This window comes from Oreochromis aureus, linkage group 7 (assembly GCF_013358895.1).
Source record: "Oreochromis aureus strain Israel breed Guangdong linkage group 7, ZZ_aureus, whole genome shotgun sequence".
NCBI classification, from domain to species: domain Eukaryota; kingdom Metazoa; phylum Chordata; class Actinopteri; order Cichliformes; family Cichlidae; genus Oreochromis; species Oreochromis aureus.
This window is the reverse complement of record NC_052948.1, coordinates 40671124-40693031: the sequence shown is the minus strand read 5'-3', so window position 1 is coordinate 40693031 and position 21908 is coordinate 40671124. Positions and strand designations below refer to the sequence as shown.

General features: G+C 37.8%; 2 protein-coding genes across 3 annotated transcripts; both read left to right on the top strand.

Moving 5' to 3' along the window:
• The first annotated feature begins 1266 nt into the window (after positions 1–1266).
• adora2ab (adenosine A2a receptor b) lies at positions 1267–15901 on the top strand. Of its 2 annotated transcripts, XM_031758861.2 has the most exons (5): positions 1267–1641; positions 9848–10392; positions 10541–10672; positions 14181–14284; positions 14695–15901. In XM_031758861.2, exons 2-5 carry the CDS (start codon positions 10202–10204, stop codon positions 15651–15653), a joined length of 1386 nt encoding a protein of 461 aa, XP_031614721.1. In that variant the 5' UTR covers positions 1267–1641; positions 9848–10201; the 3' UTR covers positions 15654–15901. The 2 variants fall into 2 exon arrangements, with proteins under 2 accessions (XP_031614721.1, XP_039470237.1); XM_039614303.1 differs by lacking the exons at positions 9848–10392; positions 10541–10672 and having other exon boundaries at positions 1268–1641.
• Positions 15902–18759: 2858 nt separating this feature from the next.
• Positions 18760–21300, top strand: snrpd3l (small nuclear ribonucleoprotein D3 polypeptide, like). Its single transcript, XM_031758816.2, has 4 exons — positions 18760–18904; positions 19624–19764; positions 20453–20645; positions 21089–21300. Exons 2-4 carry the CDS (start codon positions 19639–19641, stop codon positions 21151–21153), a joined length of 384 nt encoding a protein of 127 aa, XP_031614676.1. The 5' UTR covers positions 18760–18904; positions 19624–19638; the 3' UTR covers positions 21154–21300.
• Positions 21301–21908: the final 608 nt, after the last annotated feature.

Here is a 21908-nt window from a genome sequence, read left to right as displayed (position 1 = left end):
ACAGGTATTGGTTACAGTTCCCTTTGTTACCACATCTGTCAATCAAAGCAGCCACTTCCCTAAGTGTAACCCTCATCAGTATCTGAAAGGTTATGTTATTAAGGGAAACTATACCTATAAGATTGTATAGTTTGTTAACCTTTGTATTTTTAACATGACTCTGTGGGAAATGAATCGCTTTTGATGCCAGCCTCAAGTGATCATTAGAGGGACTACAGTTTTTGGCATCTTTGAGATTCCTGCATAGTTTAACTTGGATGCACCAACAAACTTTGTTTGTTGTTGTTTTATTTAAAGTTTTTCTGAACCCATACAGTGATTTCCATCTTTCTTCCTTTTTTTAGTAGTGATGCCCGAACATCCAAAAGATTACCACCATTCAGTACGGATGATCCTTGTCCCATGTGTTTTTTTTAATGTGCACCACATTTGATAAAGTCCTGAATTGCATTTTGATATTTAGAAATACTTGTTCCCCATTTTACCCCCCCCCCCCCCACACACACACACACACTGCTTACAGTGTGAAGTCTTTAAGTAGAGTGTAATATTGGTTTTCCATAACTCTATCTGCATTGGTTTTGGAGCCTGTAAGAGCAGCTTTTTTACTTCAAATGTAAAGTTTAGGGACTATTTCTTAGAAATAATACAATGCATCAATGCATAATTTATTAGAAGCAGGAGCCAGAACTAATATCTGACTCCCAAGCCACAGATATAATAAACTCGTCACATGACACAAAGGATGCCATAAAAACTGACATTTTACATACAGCATTCTTTGGTACTTTACATACCGCAGTCTGGTCTATGACAGGTAATCACTCAGTACAGTATAGAGGAACTCCACCGCGCATAATCATTCAGGGTATTCACAGTTTATAGTACTATTTGACTGTGTAATGTACAAACACACTAATTCGGCCTAAATAAATCAATTGGCGAGCTCAGAAGAGACGTTATGGCTGTTTATTTATTGATATGGAAGTAGTAGTCGGTGTGTTATTTATTTTAATTGAGTTCTGCTCTTTGAATATCACTTTCTTTCTTCTATGATCGGTTATTTCCACTCCTCCAAGCCGCTCACACACACACACACACACACACACACACACACACACACACACTCGTGTTTCTAACATCAACAACACTGCGCCGACCTGAATTTATTTCCAAGCCTTTCCAACTCCAAACCTTACCTTAATATATCACTTTCTTAACTTTAACCAGAGTCCAGTCCTCACTCGAAAAATGAGTGGCTCATAGCAACGGCTTTGGCTTTTCTCTCAAAAAGAAGGCGGGACCCAAAAGAGTATGACTAAACAGATTTATGTCCCCACAACTTAAGCAACATAATCAGCCTACACACTCGAGAAGCGAGGCGAGCCTGCGGGTGAGCTTTTTCCTGTTGCATCGACTCGGTGCTCACCTCCAGACTTCTCCTGTCAAATATACGCACTGCCTCGTCTGCCGGTTTAAATTCTTTCCCCCCTTTTTGATTCAGTTTCTTTCGCCATTTTTTTTTTTTTTTAAATTTTTCGGCGCATTTAATTTATTAAATTTGAATTTACTGCGGGAACAGCGATCATCTGAAGACGTGGAGGAAAAGGGGCTTCCTCTCTCAATCGCTCTAAAAATAAGGTAAGAAATGACTAATAGCTTTCTTCCTGTTCAGACATAAAGTTATTAGTAAGTTGACAGAGGAACAGGTGTCTCCCGGGTAAACGCCCACTCAAATAATATCAATACGTCTGACACGCTTGGATTACTATTTATTCTTCAACCAGTAAATCAAAGTGTCATTATTTTATATATTAAAATTTTATTTCAATGGAGTGGGGACGTTTTACTGAAAATAGCAGACTTTTTAATTATTTTTTTAACATGGCTGAAGTTTGAAAAATGTAGTAATGTAGTAAACTTGCTATAATAAGATGAAGCAGTGCATTCACTGTACTTCAGTTCATGTAGTTAGTACGTATTTTTCCATCACAGGGCAAATATTATGTTACACCGTTTTGAAGCTTTTCGGTTGCCCTGCACATTGTTTACCTCTCCGTTGTCCTGTCTGTTCCTGCTGTCAGGAATTCCCAGTATGTTGTCAGATCAGTTCTTCCCTCATTCCTCATTCCCTCATACCCACAGTGCTGCCAGGAGTAACAAAACCAAATTTTCTTATACTACTGAGTATATTTTTGTTTTCCTTTGACTTTGGTGACCTTGCACATTGATTGGCAGGACTCTGGCAGATCCCCTCCAGCAGGATGTGTATTTTCTTATCACTTCCTCCAAGGCTGCTATGAGAATCAATATATATGTACAGCTATGACCATAATGGTAAAGTGAAGGGGAAGTTTTTTGGGTTTTTTTGCTAAAGCGTGCTGGAAAAGTATTAGGTAAACTCAAATTGTATATCTTATGTTATAGTCTCTAAGCTCGAAGTCCTATTTAGTTTTGTCAATCAAACTCTGAAAGTTGCATGCTCATGCAGTCTCTTGCTTGCTACATAGTCGGGGCTTCAGTTTTGCTGGACCAAGCCTGGTTTTTAGATTCCTTTTGCTTCTAAGAAAGCTCCAGTAGGAGAATAAAAGAGGGAAAAGTCGGACTTTGGTCCAGTGTACTGCTGGGATTAATGCAAGTAGAGCTGCAAGTATGTGGTCAGCAGAGTAAGAAATGTGCATCTGAAACTGTATTTAAACATCCATGAATGTCTTTAGGGACAATAAATATCTGTTATTTCACTTTATATGTTTTGCTGGCTGTAAGAGCACATCTACAGAGCATACAGCACAGATGCTAGGCATATAGCAATAAAATATCTATTTATGATAATGCTTGGGGATTAACTGTAACACACAGGATATCGCTACTTAGTCTAAGTAGAGTATGGAAAATACATCTATATTTAAATCAAATTCACTCAATGTAGCTCAGCACTGAAAGGGAAAAATCTTATTTTCCGTGCACGGCTTTGCAGTTCTTTGATATTACTCAATACACTGCAATGAAATTAAGCTGAAACTTAAAACTGAAACTTTAAAAACTATCTTACAAATATTACAATAATTAAAACATTTTTCAGATTATTTTACGTTTAATACTGAAATTGAGTCACAGTCCTAAAAGGCATTAAGTATGAATAGAAGTATTTTATGTCTTACTGATGCAAGGAGGTCAAAGTAGCTTATGAGGATGGATAACTCTTACCTTTTACACTTTTACACATGCAAAAAAAAACCAATTTTGGTTGATACCAGTACTCCTATGTGTATATATATTTTTTTACATTTTTATTTATTTATTTTTTTTGTTAATGGTGTTTTTGATGTGGATCGGGTGGCTGTGAATTGGGTGGTGAAGGAGGTCATCATCTTTTTTGTAGGTCAGTGGTTTGATCCCTGACCCTTCTATGCGTGTCAAAAAATCCTTTTCAATTTTCAATTCAATTCTATTTTATTTATGCAGCGCCAAATCACAGCAAGAGTCACCTCAAGGTGCTTTATATTGTAAGGCAGACCCTACAATAATACATACAGAGAAAAACTCGACAACCATATGAGCCCCTATGACCAAGCACTTTGGCAACAGTGGGGAGGAAAAACCAGGCTCAGGGAAGGGCGGCCATCTGCCACGACCAGTTGTGGTGGGAGAAGCAAGGCAGGACAAAAGACATGCCTTGACAAGACACTGAACCCCGAGTTGCCCCCAGTGCATTCACCAGAGTGTGAATGTTACATTAAAAACGCTCCAGCATTAAACAAGGTGCCTGTAGGAATTTGTGTGTATAAGGCTTGTACTAAGAACTACTTAGAGTGTTCATATAAAATAGAAAAGTGCTATATACATACTGGTCCATATATAATTTGTTCCCCCTTTGCATCATGGAAAAATAGAAATATTATCTGAACTGTTATAATGTGATTGTGATCTTCGTGACACCATAGTGAGCCACAGCACAAAGCTGATATGAAACTGGAGATAACTGACACTGACTGTAAATGTCATTGTGTTTTGACCTGTATCATCCACAAGCTACACCCAGGACTGATGTCCATTAAATATATCTGTGCATTCCTGCCTTAGACATAAAGGTTTGTGTTGGCTAGTCAAGTTAGTAATTTTCTTTTTAAAAGTTCAACATTTTATAGAAGAATTTAGCCCTCAATGATCATTTCTAGTAAGTGTTTGCTTAACATCAGTAATATGACACTGTTGGGCAGTGATGCACCTGAATAAAGGTTGGGAATTTCTATCTCATCTGCTATGTTGATATGACGCGCTAAAAGCATGTACCGTCTCATTGTCATGCGTTTGGTTTCAGTCAAATCTTATCTCGTATCTAGACCTCACACCTCTACAGGAAGTTGGTTGTATCGAGTTTGCTTTCGCTGTATTCAGTAACTTCCACTGTTCTCTCAGAATAGTTTTGGTATAATAAAGATGAAATCAATAAAAATGACCAAACATGTTTTATTATTAACCTAAAAAAAAGGCTTGGTAGGACCATGTCATTATCGGCTCACAGAAATTGAACATTTGTTTTAAGACAAACATACCTCAAAAATATAATCTCAGGCAAAAGAACATGCTGGTTATCAGTGTATTGTAAGTCTACTATAGTTCTTTTTTCTTTTCTTTTTTTCAAGAAAAGTCTTTTATCCTAGACATCAGTCTTTGGGCTTTCTCATTGTGCAATCAGTCCAGCAATGGGGCACAGATTATATATTTATTTTATTTCGTATAAAATAAATAAGGTTCCTCTTTCAGAACTGAAAGAAAGCGTCAGACTGCACAGTCCTTATTTCTTGGCACTGATTCGACAATCGGATATTCACATCAAGCTTAGGAAACTTAAAAAAAAGAAAAGAAAAAGAAAGTCAGATTTGATCATATCAATGTTTTGATCAGGTAAACTGAGAAGGCATCATTACCATGTTCCAACAGCAGTTACACCCTTGAGCTTCCAATCAGCCAACCTACACTTAAGGGTAAAGGGAAAGTTTAGAGTTTAATGCAGAGGGGGTCAGTACTAAGAAGCTGTTGCTGAATCTCTGAAGAATATTCCTCAATGTAATATTACTTTTAGTTTATTCTGACTGGAGGCATTTAAGAGAATACTATGAAACAACAACAACTTGAGATCATCTAAAATAAAGGTGCCAAATATAAGGCTGGAACTAGCCTGGAAAAGACTCCAATCTGGCCCATTGGACAGCTATGGAAAATGTGAAGGAGGTCATAGATTTGTGGATGTTTAAATAGGTTTTAATGAGTTTCACAGGTTTTTCTGCTGATAAAGACCTCCCCCATGACAATTCATATTACATCACACATACCAGCTCCTCAATGTGTTTTGTCAGGTAGCCATGAAACCAAGCATCAGAATGGGGAACAAAGGTGATTTAAGTGGCTTGCAATGTCACATGTCGTCAATGCCTTGTTGGTGCCAGAGATCAGTGAAGAATGGCCACACTGTTTTGGGTTGATAGGAAGGAAATAGTAACTCAGATAACCACCCGTTAAACACCAAGGCATGCAGAAGAGCATCTCTGAACCTGTTAAACAGGAAACTGAGGCTACAGTTTGCACAGACTTGGCAAAACTTTAAAACATTGCCTGGTCTGATAAGTCTAGATTTCTAATGCAACATTTGGATGGTAGTTTCAGAATTTTAGTGCAAACAGCATGAAAGCATGGATCCTTCCTGCTTTTTATCAGGCTGCTAATAGTGGTCCGCTGATATTTCCTTGGCACACGTTGGCCTCCTTAGTGGCAACTAAACATCGTTAAATGCCATAGTTATCACAAACTGGCTTAAAGTAGGAGAGAAGGAGGGCGTTCAAGCAAGTAGTTTACTTTGGCATCTCAAATTATTCTGGAAAGAGAAAAAGCAATAACAGAAGGCAACATTAAAACATCCCCATTTATTAAAATGGCAACCACAGAACCTGGCCCACAGACGATAACCACGTGTCTGTGTACAGAAGAGTCCAAGTAGTATCTGCCCTAGATAGCAAATCTATCCTTGCAAATGGGTTCAACAAGGGGGAAAAAAACGAAACAAAGCAAAAAAAAATCAATTAACCTCGAAACAGCAAGTGAAAATCTAATCGTTGGTACCTAAATGAGCACCAGATCTCATCAGAGCTGCCCAACACCACATACACACCCACACAACACTGCTTTGCCAAAACTCCAGCGACAGACAACCAAAGCTGGAATTAAAGTATGAGCATCAACCACAGTAACACACAACAAGGTTCCTACAAACAAAAACGTCCACACTAACCAAAATGTCCAAGACACTAACAAAGAGGGAACCAAGCTACAACAAAGCTCACAGCAAATCAAAGCAGTTGATGAGGTCTACCGCAAAGCTACCAGACAAAAATTACTAAGCTAAATATTTCACAACGCTATTCAAGGTTAACTTTGCAACATAGTTACACCACAAGATCAGTCCAGCCATGTGTTTAGTAAGGCCAGAAACCCACAAGACAAATGCAATGGTGAAGCACCACACTGTTAAAAAAAAAATCCTAGAAAAACAGTAATATTCCGGCAGCTGGGGCGCCAAAATAATACCAGAAAATACCAGAAAATAACTTTCTCATAAAAATACGGTTATTTTCAGTAATGACAATACAGTTTGTTGCCCTAATTTTACATGGGATTTTGCCTTTTTCAAGTGCTTTTAAACATTAAATTAGGAACATGTTAATGTGATTAAACAATGAAATTACCTATAAACAAGGTCAATGAATGTGGCAATATGAATAATAATACTTAAATGTACAGAAATATACAGTTAACAGTTGGTTTAAATGATAATGGATTGCATGCCCTGGGACAGACTGACAGAGGCGAGGCTGCCATATCGCACCATTGGCCCCTCTGGCCATCACCAGTAGGTGAAGAGTCTTGACCACGGACACAACGACCGAGAGTGTCCGAGCCGGGGCTCAAACCGGCAACCTTCTGATTACAAGGCGAACTGCCAACTCTTGAGCCACGATCACCCTAAATAGCAATAATAATAATAATTATTTGATGTAAAAAAAGTTTATGAGAATCATTTTATATATTTTTTCATAGCATTACATTTGAATTTAACAGTTCAATCTTTCAAATGATGGACACATATTTGTGAAATCATGATACATTTGTGAATGTATTTTAACAGTCTAAATATGCATATGTACAGACAAATACATTTAAAAAACAAGAAAATTATGTTTTATTACATTACAGTGATTTGAAATGTGATGTCACAGTCTATTTATGTAAATTTAATGATATTCTAGAAGAACAGAACAAAACTGTAAAATACACAGTAAAATACTTTTATATTAGGATTTTTTTTTTTTTTACATTGCAGCCACAGAGTTTATGCTCCCTAATCCTAGTTATTCGGTATAAGTTGATCTTAACCCTCATCTTAACCCTGGTCTTCAGACAGATACTTGTGGTGGGTATTTATGCAATTCTACCAGCACCAAAAAGGAACCAGAAACTGGGAGCTTCCTGGAAACCAGGGAAATGCTCCCAAGGCATTGTCTTCAACCACATTCTGTCACACTGAAGAGAAAACATGTTTGGTCTGTTATTGAGCTCAGACAATTAAGCGTACAAAGGAGGATGCATGCACTCCTGTGATGCATGCACTCCTGTATTGTACTTGCCTGTTATATATATATATATATATATATATATATATGTATATATATATATATATATATATATATATATATATATATATATATATATATATATATATATATATATATATATATATATATATATATATATATATATATATATATATATATATATATATATATATATATATATATATATATATATATATATATATATATATATATATATATATATATATATATATATATATATATATATATATATATATATATATATATATATATATATATATATATATATATATATATATATATATATATATATATATATATATATATATATATATATATATATATATATATATATATATATATATATATATATATATATATATATATATATATATATATATATATATATATATATATATATATATATATATATGTAACAGGCAAGTACAATACTAATGCTGGTCTCTTCCAACATCAACCCCATAATAAAAACAACAAATCCAAACTGATGCTGTCTTGTGTAGAACTCAATAGGATATTAGTCACAATGATAAATACCACAACTACTTTAGCTGTACTCAAAACCGAGTTCAACTAGATAAGCATTTGGCAAACCACATGCTAAGTTACTAGGTTAACACAAACTGGCTCAAAGTAGATGACAAGGAGGGAATTCATGCAATAAGTTTACTTAAATATAAAATTATTTATTAAACTCAATCTAACCAAAGCACAAAGATCACCAATAGGTTGATGTCAGGTGGAGTGGAAAAGAGACTGAGCAGTTCACCTGGGCCAGTTTTTTTCTTCCATTAGGACAATGCATTTCTTGAACACAACTCAGTTTGCAGCACTCAGTTGGCCTCCACGGTCTCCTGATCTCATTCCAATAGATAATATATGGGATGTGGTGGAACAGGATATATACATCATGGATTTTCAAACAACAAATCTGTAACAACTGTGTGATGCTATTGTGTCAACATAGGCCAAAATCTTTGAAGAATATTTCCAGCACCTTGTTAGATTTATGCCATGAAGAATTACAACAGGACTTATAACAGGAAAAAAGGAGAGTCCAACCCAGTACTAGCAAGTGACTGCTTGTATATACGTCTGTGTATCCCATTGCTTCTGTACACACTGAAGTCATTTATAAGTGTCAGTAACAAAAATTACATCTTCTATTTGAAAGCTGAGATAGTTTGCTGTGGATCATTAACATTTACAGTATATGCTTTTTTTCTTTCAGAATGTAAACTGTCTTGTCGGTTTGTGCATTGATTAAGGAAATGAGATAAAGTAGTTTAATAAGTGAGCTTTTTAACCTGTAAGGCATATTGTTGGTCTTAGACAAAGCTGAGCTAGGTGGTTTCCCTACTTTCTCTGGGCTTTATGCAAAATTAGTCTTGTGGCCTCCAGCAACAAGCATTATCAGTCTTTTTATAAACTCAGTCCGGAAATGATTAAGCCCGTTGGGTTGGACCAGTACTTGTTCACTCCACACATAGTGTTTTAACATTTTACAAAGAAGAAAAAAAGGTTCAACACACTAATCTGCAATATCTCATTAAAATTCCAAGCAGGCTTCCACATGAACGTCTACAACACGTTTAGTTATTAGTTGTGGTTTAAATATTCTTTTAACCATTTCTCCCTGCCTGTAGGGGAAAGAACAATAATGCACTACCTGCTCAGTGCATCCTTGACCTGTTTCTCCTTCTCACTACCCTGTGGTTTACTTTAGCAAACTGAATACAGGCGTATTTTTGAAGGTTATCAGTTTGTAATGTGTTCCTATAATAGACCTAACATACAGTGTCGAGAAATGTTGTAAAACGCCTAGCAAAGAAAATCCAGTAATAGAACAATTTCTTTGAAATTTATGGGTGGTTTATTTTGCGTTATTATCAGTGACTTCACAGGAAACTATGCCTGTCTGGGGAATGATTAGCACGTAGAAGGGTTTTGGGAAATCTTTCCTAAAATAAAAGGTCCATTGTTGGGCTGTCTGCTTTGGCCCTGTATGGTAAAAAAAAAACACCTGCCCCCTTGTCTTCTAGAGATAAATGGCTTTTTTTTTGTGTCTTTTTTTCAAAACCTGTATGTGTATGTGTATGTGTACGGCCTGCAATCTGTTTTTACAGAGATACTGTGTTCTCTTTCTCTCTCTCCAGAACACTGCTCTTAATTTTGCAGCCACTGTGCAAACTTCCCTCCTGTGCGTTCTACTGCCACCTGTGACCAAGTTTACCCAACAGAACAGAGATTTTTTTTTAAGACACAAAAAGAAAGAGGAAGACAAACAGACTGACGCAGGGTTTGTGACGCCAAAGGGTGCGAGAAGACCTCAAAGTGTGCTGGCTTGTGGTGGGAACTTCCTGCCTTGGCTGTCCTTTGTGACACAGTCGCTCTGTTGTTCAGTCATACCATGTGGTTTGGCGAGCACGTATTTTGTCTAAAAACATGTGAAGCAGCTGAGTGTGTGGGATGACGGCACAAAGAAAGCAAAAACGTTCAATAAAACAACCATGCCGAATCTGGTCTATATTGGCCTGGAGCTGGTGATTGCTTGCCTGTCTGTGGCTGGGAATGTCCTGGTCTGCTGGTCCGTCTGCCTCAACTCCAACCTGCAGAGCATCACCAACTTCTTTGTAGTGTCACTGGCAATCGCTGATATTGCTGTGGGACTGCTGGCGATTCCCTTCGCTATCGCTATTAGGTATTGTTTCCTTGTTATTTAGTTTGGAAATGAGACAAATTTTGTGTTACCTGCATCCTTTACTACAAGATCTGTCACAATGTACTGTTGCTTTTTTTGGCGGGGTTGGTAGTGATAAACACCCTTTTTGAATCTGTGATGTTTTCAGTACTGGTTTCTGTGCAAATTTCTACGGCTGCCTGTTCATCGCTTGCTTCGTCCTCGTGCTCACTCAGAGCTCCATCTTTAGTCTGCTGGCTATTGCTGTGGACCGCTACATCGCAATCAAAAACCCACTCAGGTGAGAGGAAATAATGAAACTTCAACTGAGATATCATACATTCCAGCTGCAGAATCAGCAGGAGATGTCAAATGCTCACATGCACTGTAGTGATGTAGCAAAGGGCATTAAATTATAGAGAGATCCTATTTTTAACTGAAGGCTAATTTGGCCAGCTGCGGACAAACATGGCTCCATCGCTCCACAGGCTTAATTGAATTAGTGTTGTTGAAGGTGAACTGGTTAAATCTACTTAAAGCTTTCATGATTGGCATTCATGTAAATCAGCAGCATTCAAATAGTATTGCTCTTTAATGGATCATTTATTTAGAAGCTTAAAACAAAGCTCCTTGTTTCTGCAACACATCTGCTGACACACCACCGAACCATAATCCAAAGCAGGTGACGCATTTGCATAAGCGGTTGCATAACAGTTTGATTGTGTCTTTATGTGACACAGCCCCAGCACCTATGACCAGAGAACAACTAATCATGTAGTTATTAGGAGGCTTTACGAAGCCTAGTGCTACCAGCTTGGCCATGCAACATCTCAGTCAAAAATACACAGACAGTTAAGTCAGTGTATGCAAGGTGATGCTGGGTATTCTGATAATTCATAGTGATTTTCAACTTCTATTTCCCTAATCAGGTTTCTGAATTAATTATTTTCCTGCATCATAAGTTGTGCATATGAAGATTTCAATACAGTGCTGTGCAAAGACATGAGCAAACCCTCTTTCTTTATATTTCCAATGTTTTTATCCATCCATTCATTTTCTACCACTTATCTGAGGCGGCGTGACAACTGCCTTATCAGAGAAGCCCAGACCTCCCTCTCCCGAGCCACCTCTTCGTGCTCAAACGGGAGTAGGAATGCCAAGGCGTTCCCAAACTAGTCGAGAGATGTAATCTCCCCAGCGTGTCCTGAGTCCTCCTGGGGACTTTCTTGTAATTTCTTTCAAAGCGGTCTCGAGCAGTAGTTTTTCCAGGCTTTCTGGTCTTTCTTTGGACAATGGCTGCTTTTTCACTCAGTTTTCAACCAGTCGTTGTACTTGACCATTTTCATAACAATTAATCATTGAAACATAGAAAACAGCATCTAACTTGGGAGCTAAACCAGTGTTTTGTCAACACATAATAGAACCAGATTTAAATTGTATCCGTTTTAAAGATTTAAGTAATTACAGCCACCACAGGCATCCGGTAAGCATCCGGAAAAGTATAGCAAAGAGACTTGAGGTCCTCTTAAAATCTTCATTTACCGACTGAATGTAGTGCTCAGCATAGACCACAGTAATTAAGGATCCACTAAGTGGCTGCACAAAACATTAGAGACTTGACCACACTGTCCATTGCTGTAAGGACAGCTATTGGTCAGTAAATCCAAGGAGGCAGATCCGAGAGAGCTAAACACTGAGCCAATAAAATCAACCCTTACTTTGGACTAGTCTATTAAAAATACATAATTTGTTTTCACTTCTTTAGTTGAATCTGATCTGTGCAAAATGCCAAAGGTAGCACAGACATAAGTCAAAGGTAAAAGAAGTGGCAGGCCAAAAAACTTATTTAGAGCAGATGAACAGTATCTGAAAGTCATATATCTGCATCTGTTGTTCACTGAAGCCTCATCCAAAATGATCTCAGTGGAAGAACGGGTGTCAAGAAACAGGGAACGAGGGCTGAGATATGCCAAATTACACAAGAAGGTTATCGAATGTTAGATACGACATTGAGGGTCTACAGCCATCTGTAAGAAACATGGAGGCTTTGTCATGGGTTGCGCTGCATTTCATCCAGTGGTGCTGGAGACCTTTTCAAAACTGACAGAATTATGAACAAGAGACATACCATGAGACTTTGATCCACCATGCAGTACCATCTGGAAGGCATCTGATTGGTACTAGTCTAAGTTTTCAGCATGGCAACAATCCCAAACACACTGCCAGTGCAGTGAAAGCATACCTGGATAGAATGCAACACTATCAAAAAAGACCCTTTAGTGTCCTTCAAGAAGCCTGGAGAACTATTCCTGAAGCCTACTTCAAGAAATTACAAGAAAGTTTAACTAAGAGACTTTGCGCTATGTTGAAGAATAAAGGTAATGATACCAAGTATTGACTTTCAGGCTTAATGGAATAGTACCCGTTCAAATTCTTCCTTATTTCCAGTTTTATTTTTTGCCGATTAAGGTGCACGCGTAGAGACATTTTAATTATGTTTTAATTACCATCTCTTTGTGACTAAAAATTTAAAATGCAGTTGAAAAATACTACATACTAAATACTGGACTCTAAACATGCAGGGTGAGGACTGGGAAAGGGAAGAGGTACAGGACAGGACATAACTTTTACACTGCGTTTACAGTGCTGTGTTATCTTTCTGATGACATTTCCCTCTCTCATTCTAAATAAATGAATGCCAACTATCATAAATCCCACAACTAAAACAACACAAGCTTTTGTTCCAGTGTTAAATTTAGACTTAACTGGCTGCAGCAAAACTTGATAAATCATATTTGTATGAGTCACTTAAATATCCTCCCAGAGTTTTTTGCTGTGAAACAGAAACATATACAATAAGGCCAGCCACCAAAAATACATGTCCACACCTACATTAAGATTTTGCAGGTTTGGTTCTGGTGCAGAGCATTAGTAGGCAAAACCTGGCCTATGGGAACAGTTATTTTTGCAGCTGACCTCATTAGAAATACATTTATAAATGTATTTGTATATGACAACTTTATGTTCTTGAATTCAGTCTTTCTAAGCAAAATATAAAGAAATCAGCAGTAGCTCCAGACTTTTGCACAGTACTTTACCTTTAAAACTAAAATATGTCACTCAAGGCTGAAATCAGCATTTTCATGTTGTTTAAATGTTAGATTTAAAAATATGTTTAATAGAACCAGTTGTATCAAAAAATGTGTTTTTATAAACTACGGTTGTGCATCTTCAAGTGTGGGAATCTTAATCCAAGTCTCAGCTGAGTAATAAGCTTATATGTAGTTACATTTACATGTTTATTACAGAAAATATTTTACCCATGTTAGCATGAAAATTATTTGATATTAAAATCCACTATATGATTTTTTATGCTCAGATTTTCAAACTTGACCTAATGGAAATGTCCTTTACAACAACAGCAGTTTCATTTACATTTATGTAACACAACAGTGTTGTGTTGTAGAAAATATTCAATGCCCCAATGAAATCAACATATTTTTTTATTTTAAGAAATCTTTATTTTTTAAGGGATTTTTGAACACTTGATGAGTGATGTCTTTAATTACCATAGCTACAAATGGGCATCAGCACTGCAGAGATAATCAGATTACTGTAAGTGCATTTTAAAGCGGGCCAATTGCTTTTGCTTATTAAATGAATAAAGTTTTAATGCTTCAGCACATAAATAATTTTCTCTTCATTTAAACTGTATTGACTTTGTCTCAAGGGAATGCTATCACTGACAGAGTAGATAAAGCAACTGGCTGCATATATAATGGATGTTTGTGTTCTGTTCAAACTTTTAGGTACAACAGTCTGGTGACAGGGAAGAGGGCAAAGGCCATCATTGCACTGTGCTGGGTTCTTTCAGTGGGCATCGGCCTGACACCGATGTTTGGCTGGAACACAGGTGGGGAAAACTTTTTGCCAGTTCACAGGTTGTTTCATGTTTCACACAGCATCAATGAAAGGCATTGATGCAAACAAGCAAACATTATTCTTGTGTAAGGGAGGATGCCCCGCTTCCGTCTGTATATCTTCTTACTGCTTATTACAACAATTCTATTGCATTGTATAGTATAAATGGATAAATGCATCAACGATGTATTTCTAGAAAGGTCTCGTGTTCTTATTTGCACGGGCAGTGGCAAGAGAGACATGCGTACATTTATTTATTTATGTTTTCATGTTTAAGTTACATATTTAAGCATGTTTAAGTGGTCCTAACTGCTGAGGAGATTGTTTAGGAAAACTGAACTGAAACCCTATAATTTTGCTTTTGGATGAAACTGGCAATAAATCACTGTTTTCTTTACACAGGTTGGAACTCCAATACCACTGCCACCAAAAGCCAAGGCTGCCCTGAAGGAATGACTCATTGCTTGTTTGAGGGAGTGGTTCCCCTTGACTATATGGTCTATTTCAATTTCTTTGGCTGCGTGCTGGTGCCCTTGGTGATAATGTTGGTCATCTATATCCATATCTTCATGGCAGCCCGCCGACAGCTTCGACTGATGAGCCTCAAAGTTGCACACGTACCTGCTCCCGGACAGAAAACTCCATCTTCTGGCTCATCTCGTTCGATTCTGCAGAAGGAAGTACACGCTGCAAAATCGCTGGCTATTATCGTTGGTTTGTTTGCTCTGTGCTGGCTTCCTGTGCACATTATCAATTGCATCAACCATATTTGCCAGGGCTGTGAGCGCCCACACATCTGGGTGATGAACATTGCAATCATTCTCTCCCATGCCAACTCTGTGGTGAATCCCCTTATCTACGCCTACCGCCTTCGAGAGTTCAGATATACCTTTCGCAAGATTCTCTATCAGCACATCCTGGGAAAGAGGGATGGGCATGTGTTCGGGGTTGAAAGTGCTGATGGCAGAGGTGTAAGGAGCACTAGTATCATGCAGACATCTGCCCGTACGAGTAAAGAGGATTTATCATGTGGCACAATGGTAAATAGTTATGTTCTCGAGTCCAGTGCTGAGAAAACTACATCAAATGCCTCTCATGAGAGTTTAGATTCTGTACCTAACAGTAATACACCCAACGGACACCAAAAAGCAACTGGCACCCCATCAGAAGTACAGCATCAGCCAGGTATCTTGGCATCTTCTGCACAGGAAGCAGCAGCGTCCGCCACATATCTGGGAGGAGCAACAGATATCTTGGAGTTGAAAGACAGAGGAAGCTGCATTACTTTTGTAAATGTACAGGCACTCCCCTTAAAACAGAATGACTGTTCCCTTTCTTCAAAAATCACAGAAATATCATGACAAAGACATTTAGTTATTTCAAATATATTGCTCTCAGAACACACAGAACGTTCTGCGAACGTGAAATTTCAGCAAATCAGCCTCGACAGCAAACCTGTTTTTTTATGTAAATTTTTTTTTTTTAGTTTGGAGTTTCTTTTTGTTTTATGTGCACTTTAACGTTTAAAGATAATATACTTTTTGTAATGTGCAGGTTTTTGCTATCTGTGTTGTTTGCATGCCATCAAAATTAAACATCTTTAAATATGTCACAGTTTTGTGGTGTTTTTGTGCTGCAGCACTGAACTGAACTTTGTCACTCATCCAGGTTATGATACTCTGAAGAGCTTGAAAAGAGAAGAAAACTAGACTTCTTTAAGTTGTGAAGATGTTTCACCTCTCATCAAACAGGCTTCTTCTGTTCTAAAAACACCTTGGCTGAAGTGACCTCAATAGGTCACATGGCAGGATGTGTGGTAGACCATACTAGCCCCTAGTGTGGGTTGTCCACTTGGAGGTGGTTGTTGACCCAATATTGATCATGCGAGTCATCACATGAGCCAAAGTGTAAAAAAGATGTGGGTCATCGTCAGGGGTTATGGGGGAAACCACTCAGAGACTGTGCCCCACCCTATTATGTGACCTATTGAGGTCATCTCAGGGAAGGTATGAGTAGGGGTTAAAGCACCTGGGAAGGGATCTCAAGACTGCATTGTAGGTGGCTGATAGCTGGTGTCGTAAGGCACCACCTCTGTTCAATGATGGTCATTCACAAGTGGCTGCTTGGTTTCTCCATGATGCACTGCGCAGCATACGCTATGTTGCTCAGTTTGTTTTTGGGAGTTTGGTCCTTGAGATCAACCAGTTTTTCTCTAAGGGTGTTGCTGGGTCTGAAGTGCACTATAATATCATGGTTAGAAGAAATTCTCATGAGTTTCTCTAACAAACCTGCTACGAGATGGCAATAGAAGGCCTCCTTTACTCCTCCTATAAACCTGGCCTTATGTTTGGGAGTTTTGTTCTTAGGATGAACCAGTTTTTGTCTGAGGGTGTGGCTAGTCTGAAGTCTGAGGATCATCCACATACCTGTACCAGTAGCTAGGTGCAATCCCTCTGAGGAAGACCAGAGCTTTATTAGAGGTTGGCTACAATGGGTGAGGTTGGATAGAGGTTCCTGCTCGTGGCACATCTAGGATTTTTTCTGTAGAAAAACCTTTTTGTATTTAAAATATGTGGTATCCTATGTGGAGATGTCTAACAGTGTGCAAATCTGATGTGGGATGTTGCAGATTCTGTTGTGTAAGGAGCTGTAGTTGTTTTCTGACAGTCTCCACTTCCTCAGTTGTAGCTCTACAAGTGAGAAGTGTGATGACATCACAAGACTTACAACTAAAACTCTGTTTGTTTTGCTGCTGTTGTGATCAGCGATTTGATCAGTGCCAGGCAACACATGTTCACTGTTGTTTACTAACCATCCAAAACAAAGAGCTTGTTTGCCTGTACAGATATGACCCCATATGCCTGTATTGTAGATGCTTTCAGAGTAAGGCTTGCTTGCATAACACTATGAAAAGGACACACATACCTAGGTAAAGTACATACACATGACCACAGACCACTCTGTAAGAAATGTTTACAGAGCAGCCTGGCACTGACGCCAGTCAATGAGCCTAATGCAATGGAAATCAAATGATGGTTCATTTGATGGTGTCTTTTATTATCCCATAATGCTTTCCCTTCCCTCATTAAAAAGCTCTTCCACTGTGGCAAAGACCTACATTAACCAGTTTTTATGTGCCTTAAAGCAATCCCAGAGAGAGGTCTCCAGGAATACGGGTACGTATCTAACTTGCACTGTGTTTATTCAAAAACTTAAACGTATGCGTTGTAATCATGCAAGAGGGGAATTAAAATGGGTGAAACCATTTCATTTCAATGTTTTTTTTGTTGCATGTTATGATATTTTGATAAGCATGAGATAAGGGTTATCAAAATGATTTGGTTATGGATATTACATATCTGAGTCATAAAAAATAACAAAGATAAGGGGCCATTGTGGTATGATGACCTGGAGGAAAACAATCCAGTGTGTCCCTCTATAGTGTGTCATGCTGCCATAAATTACACATGTGTGACACCGGCATGCAAAAGGATTAAGCTATCTTTTAGAAAGAAATGCAAATTAGCAGAAACTCGGTAACAAAAGATTTATTGCAGCAGAGACCACAGTGTTTATTTAAAGAGTCATACTCTGTGCATTCCCTCTCTGGCTGATGATTTCAGTCAGCCTCATAAATTACCCACCTCCACCAATGCACCGTGTAACCATTGCAAGTACTGCATCCTTTGTTCTACACCTCTGATGTTCTTCTTTTTAAACCCCTCAAACTTAAATTTGTTAGTACATTCTTTTTGTTGTTGTTGGGTTTTTTTTTTTTTTCAAATCTTAGTTCTTCTGATGTGACTTTTTCTTTGCAGCCTGGCTAAATGGGTCACCATCCTTACTGTTAATGTTGAAACTTGTGTTTTGGTGATTCTTGTATCACTTAAAAAAAGTTACCAGAGAATCTGAGAGCAAACTATTTCTCAAGCTGGAGACTCTGCTGAATCTATCCAGCTGCTCAGTTGTGCACCACGGCCTGCAGGGAGCTACTTTGATGCTGTTCTGTTCTGTGAATGGTAACAGTAAAGTGTACTTTCGGGACGGAATTTCCCACATACGATAGCCTTTGTTACTTGTAATAATAACAGTATGACTAGATTCACAGATAGCTGATGAGAGACAGACTAGAATATCTGCTCATTCTTTATTCTTTATTCAGATTCACACTAGTTGTCCCTTGGGTCTAAAGATAAAACAATACAAAACATCCAACCATCAAGAGACAATCAGTCAACACATTGGAAAAAAAAATAACCCATCAAATAAAAAGAGAATAGTTCCTGCAACTTATATGACAAACAATGACATATTATGAAATAATAAAAAAAATACAATAAATGGCATCTATCAAAGATCTACTGATGATCACTTGATGTATCATTTTTTTCGCTAATCGGTGTATCCAAATTCCTTGTGAACCCGTAAAGCCATAAAAATACAGATCCCACAATGCACTGCAGAGCATCACAGGAAGCATTCGCTTGAACCGCCGGTGCATTGTGGGAAGGCGGAAAAAGGGCTCAAAACGTAGGGAACCGCGTCTGGCGCACGTTGCAACGTCAAAAGAAGAAGCAATAACAAAGAAACTAGCTTTTACGATAGACTCCAGGTAAGAAACAAAAATACTCGTAATTCAACTGAGACTGTAAATTTTTTCCATGCTCATTAGCAGCGTTGTTTGTTTCTTGTGCGTGTGAATCAAGCGCGTTCGTTCAGGAGCCAATATGGCTCCGTCTATTTGCCGAACTAATAACTTATTACTGCAATAAAGAGGCAAGTGTTAATGTTGAAATCGTATTTGTGTCATTTTAAGTTTAATTTGTTACACATGGCATTAATTGGGTTACATTATTGTATGCAACCAGGATATATTATTGTCCATTAGCCTAGCTCGCTAATGAAGGCTAATTCCTCTCGCTTCGATATTCAATGATTTGACTGAGAGATTCGCTTTATTGATCAGAAGTTAACTGTAGCTTGCTCATCCCATCTTAACGAGGGTCACTGATTGTTATATATTAACTCCCAGCAACTCTTTAAACAGTATAAGAGAGCTGATTATCGTTACACAGGCAGTACTCGAGTGAAAAATAAATTGGCGAGGATAATGTGTGGACAAGTGAAATGGTTCCTGATTGCCTCTCTGGTGTTTCTGTAACTAAACGCATCGCAAAATTAACAAGCCAGTTAACTGTAACCAAACTGTATGGCTAAATATAATGTTGAGTGTGATGTTTGATGGTAAAAAAAAAAAAATGCGTTTGCAGGAGCTTACAGCCTGTGAATGTGCACAGTGTAACATTTCTTCTGCTAAATTTTGTTTTCCAGAAACATTCTTGAAAAATGTCCATCGGCGTTCCAATCAAGGTCCTGCATGAGGCAGAAGGCCACATTGTGACCTGTGAGACCAACACTGGAGAGGTTTACAGAGGCAAGCTGATCGAAGCAGAGGACAACATGAACTGCCAGGTCAGTACATGATAAAGAGTGGAATGTGGATGGTGCTCCTCCTTACGGGGGTCCCATCAACCAAACTGTTGGTACTGTATTGTTTTTATGATTTTTTTTTTTTTTTTTTTTCCTCCCTTAATTAGAGTAATCAACAGCTTAGTCTTTAATAGGCTGCTTGATAATTTGAACAAGTTTTGTTTACTTTATTTTCAGGTAAATGCCCCTAAATGGCTTAAGGTCTTGTAAGGCAACACCTATAGAAAAGCTTAATGAGGCTAAAAGGAATTGCATTACAAATAATAGTGTCTTTGTTCTCTGCGTCTCTCTGTTTTCCCTTTAGGTAAATGTAAAAGGACATCTGAATGTTCAGGTTCAATTTGTGGTGTTTTTATTTTAATTATAACATTTATTTCTAGTTTTTTGTTTATATTTATTTTTTTCCCCCGTAGTTGTTTAAAGGTTTCCAAGCTTTCCACCTGATGGTGTCAAAATAAGAGTGAATTGTGCTAATCAAGTACTGGAGACCTAGATCTGGTAGCTGCATTAGTAAGAGCCAGTTAATTAAAAATTGGTCCCAGATCAGATGGTAAAAATCTGTTCCTTTTATGGCTTTGTAAAGTTTAGATAACTACTGTTGATTTGAATAAAACACTAAAAAGCAGTTTGATTACATTTGTTGAAAGAATGATCTTTCTGTTTCTTACAGATGTCTAATATCACGGTGACTTATCGGGATGGCCGCGTGGCACAGCTGGAGCAAGTTTACATCCGTGGCAGCAAAATCCGCTTTCTGATTTTACCCGATATGTTAAAAAATGCTCCTATGCTGAAGAGTATGAAGAACAAGAACCAGGGATCTGGTGCAGGAAGGGGCAAGGCAGCTATTCTTAAAGCACAAGGTGGGTGAAAATTTGCAGTGGATTGATACACCTGTCAGTATGTTCAGTAGTGGGAGCAACTGATGGTGATTTAAACTCACTGCATGCATTGATTGCCTTTTTGTGTTTGTGCAGCATAACTAAATCCTACCATGAGAAAAGTGCTTTCTGTCAGTGTTGCTCTGTTCCTTGTGTAATAAGTACAGTCTTGTCATAGGTGCAGGGGATCTGTCAAAAACACTGACTTAAATGTTTCATTGTTGTTCAATTTGTGTCTTCACATCCCCTTTAAGATAGAGCTGATCTTTTGCCAAGCGGGTGTTAAGGATACAAAATTAGACTTCACTGTACTTCTCAAAGTACTGAATGTATTATTAAAGTTACTGAACAGTTTTTCTGGTTCAGTGAGGTACTCTACATTTAAAAACTGATAGTATGCCATCTTTGTTTTTTGTGCTCTCCAGTGGCTGCAAGAGGACGAGGGCGTGGTGGAATGGGAAGGGGAAACATCTTCCAGAAGAGGCGATAATTGCTCCAGCTGTATTAACATTTTTGCATTGTATAGTTTTTGTTTCCCCCTTGAATTTGATATGTTGGATATCATTTGAAATCTTGTACTTTGCAGTCAGTTGCTTTAATTTCTTTTTTTTATTAAAATAAAAGTTTTTCAATTTGATGTGTCCTGATGTTTTTGTTTTTTTTCTTCTCCCACTTACAAGAGATTCACTTGTGCCAACAGTCTTATTTCAAAACATCCAATATTTAATAAGGAATGTACTAGGAATGCGGTGTTTAGCTTTATCCAAGTAATTTCAGTGTTAAACCCTGGGTTTTCTGTACTATAAAAGGTTACCTGAGTATATTGCCATGTTGCTTTCTGCTGTGGACCAGATAAAATCGGGCCTAAAATCACCACATACTAACCAATCAATTCTTTGGAAATTAATTTTACTATTCCAGAGGAGTCCTTGGCCCTCTGCAGATGGCAGCATTTAAAGGATTTCAGCACCATCCAGTCTTTTTTCCGTAATAGGCATCAGTAGTAAGTACTGCATTGATTCTTAAATGCTACCTCTTTTGTGTTGGCTGCAGACCTTGTATAAAATGTGCATGTAGCCTAAGCCTACATAAGAATGTTGTTTTTATCTTTGTTTACGCTGACCTTTAAATTCATTGGAATTCAAAGGTAGCTAAAAAGGACAAAAACACTTTTAAACATTAATGAAATGCTCAATTATAATCCATGAGATTCTTCCCCCGTTTTAATACTAGAAATGTGATATT

Coding starts and splice junctions, on each gene's coding strand:
- adora2ab (XM_031758861.2), top strand. CDS start 10,202: ATGCCGAATCTGGTCTATATTGGCCTGGAGCTGGTGATTGCTTGCCTG. Junction 10,393..10,540: donor CCCTTCGCTATCGCTATTAG/GTATTGTTTCCT, acceptor TGATGTTTTCAG/TACTGGTTTCTGTGCAAATT. Junction 14,285..14,694: donor GATGTTTGGCTGGAACACAG/GTGGGGAAAACT, acceptor TTCTTTACACAG/GTTGGAACTCCAATACCACT.
- snrpd3l (XM_031758816.2), top strand. CDS start 19,639: ATGTCCATCGGCGTTCCAATCAAGGTCCTGCATGAGGCAGAAGGCCAC. Junction 19,765..20,452: donor AGGACAACATGAACTGCCAG/GTCAGTACATGA, acceptor TGTTTCTTACAG/ATGTCTAATATCACGGTGAC. Junction 20,646..21,088: donor AGCTATTCTTAAAGCACAAG/GTGGGTGAAAAT, acceptor TGTGCTCTCCAG/TGGCTGCAAGAGGACGAGGG.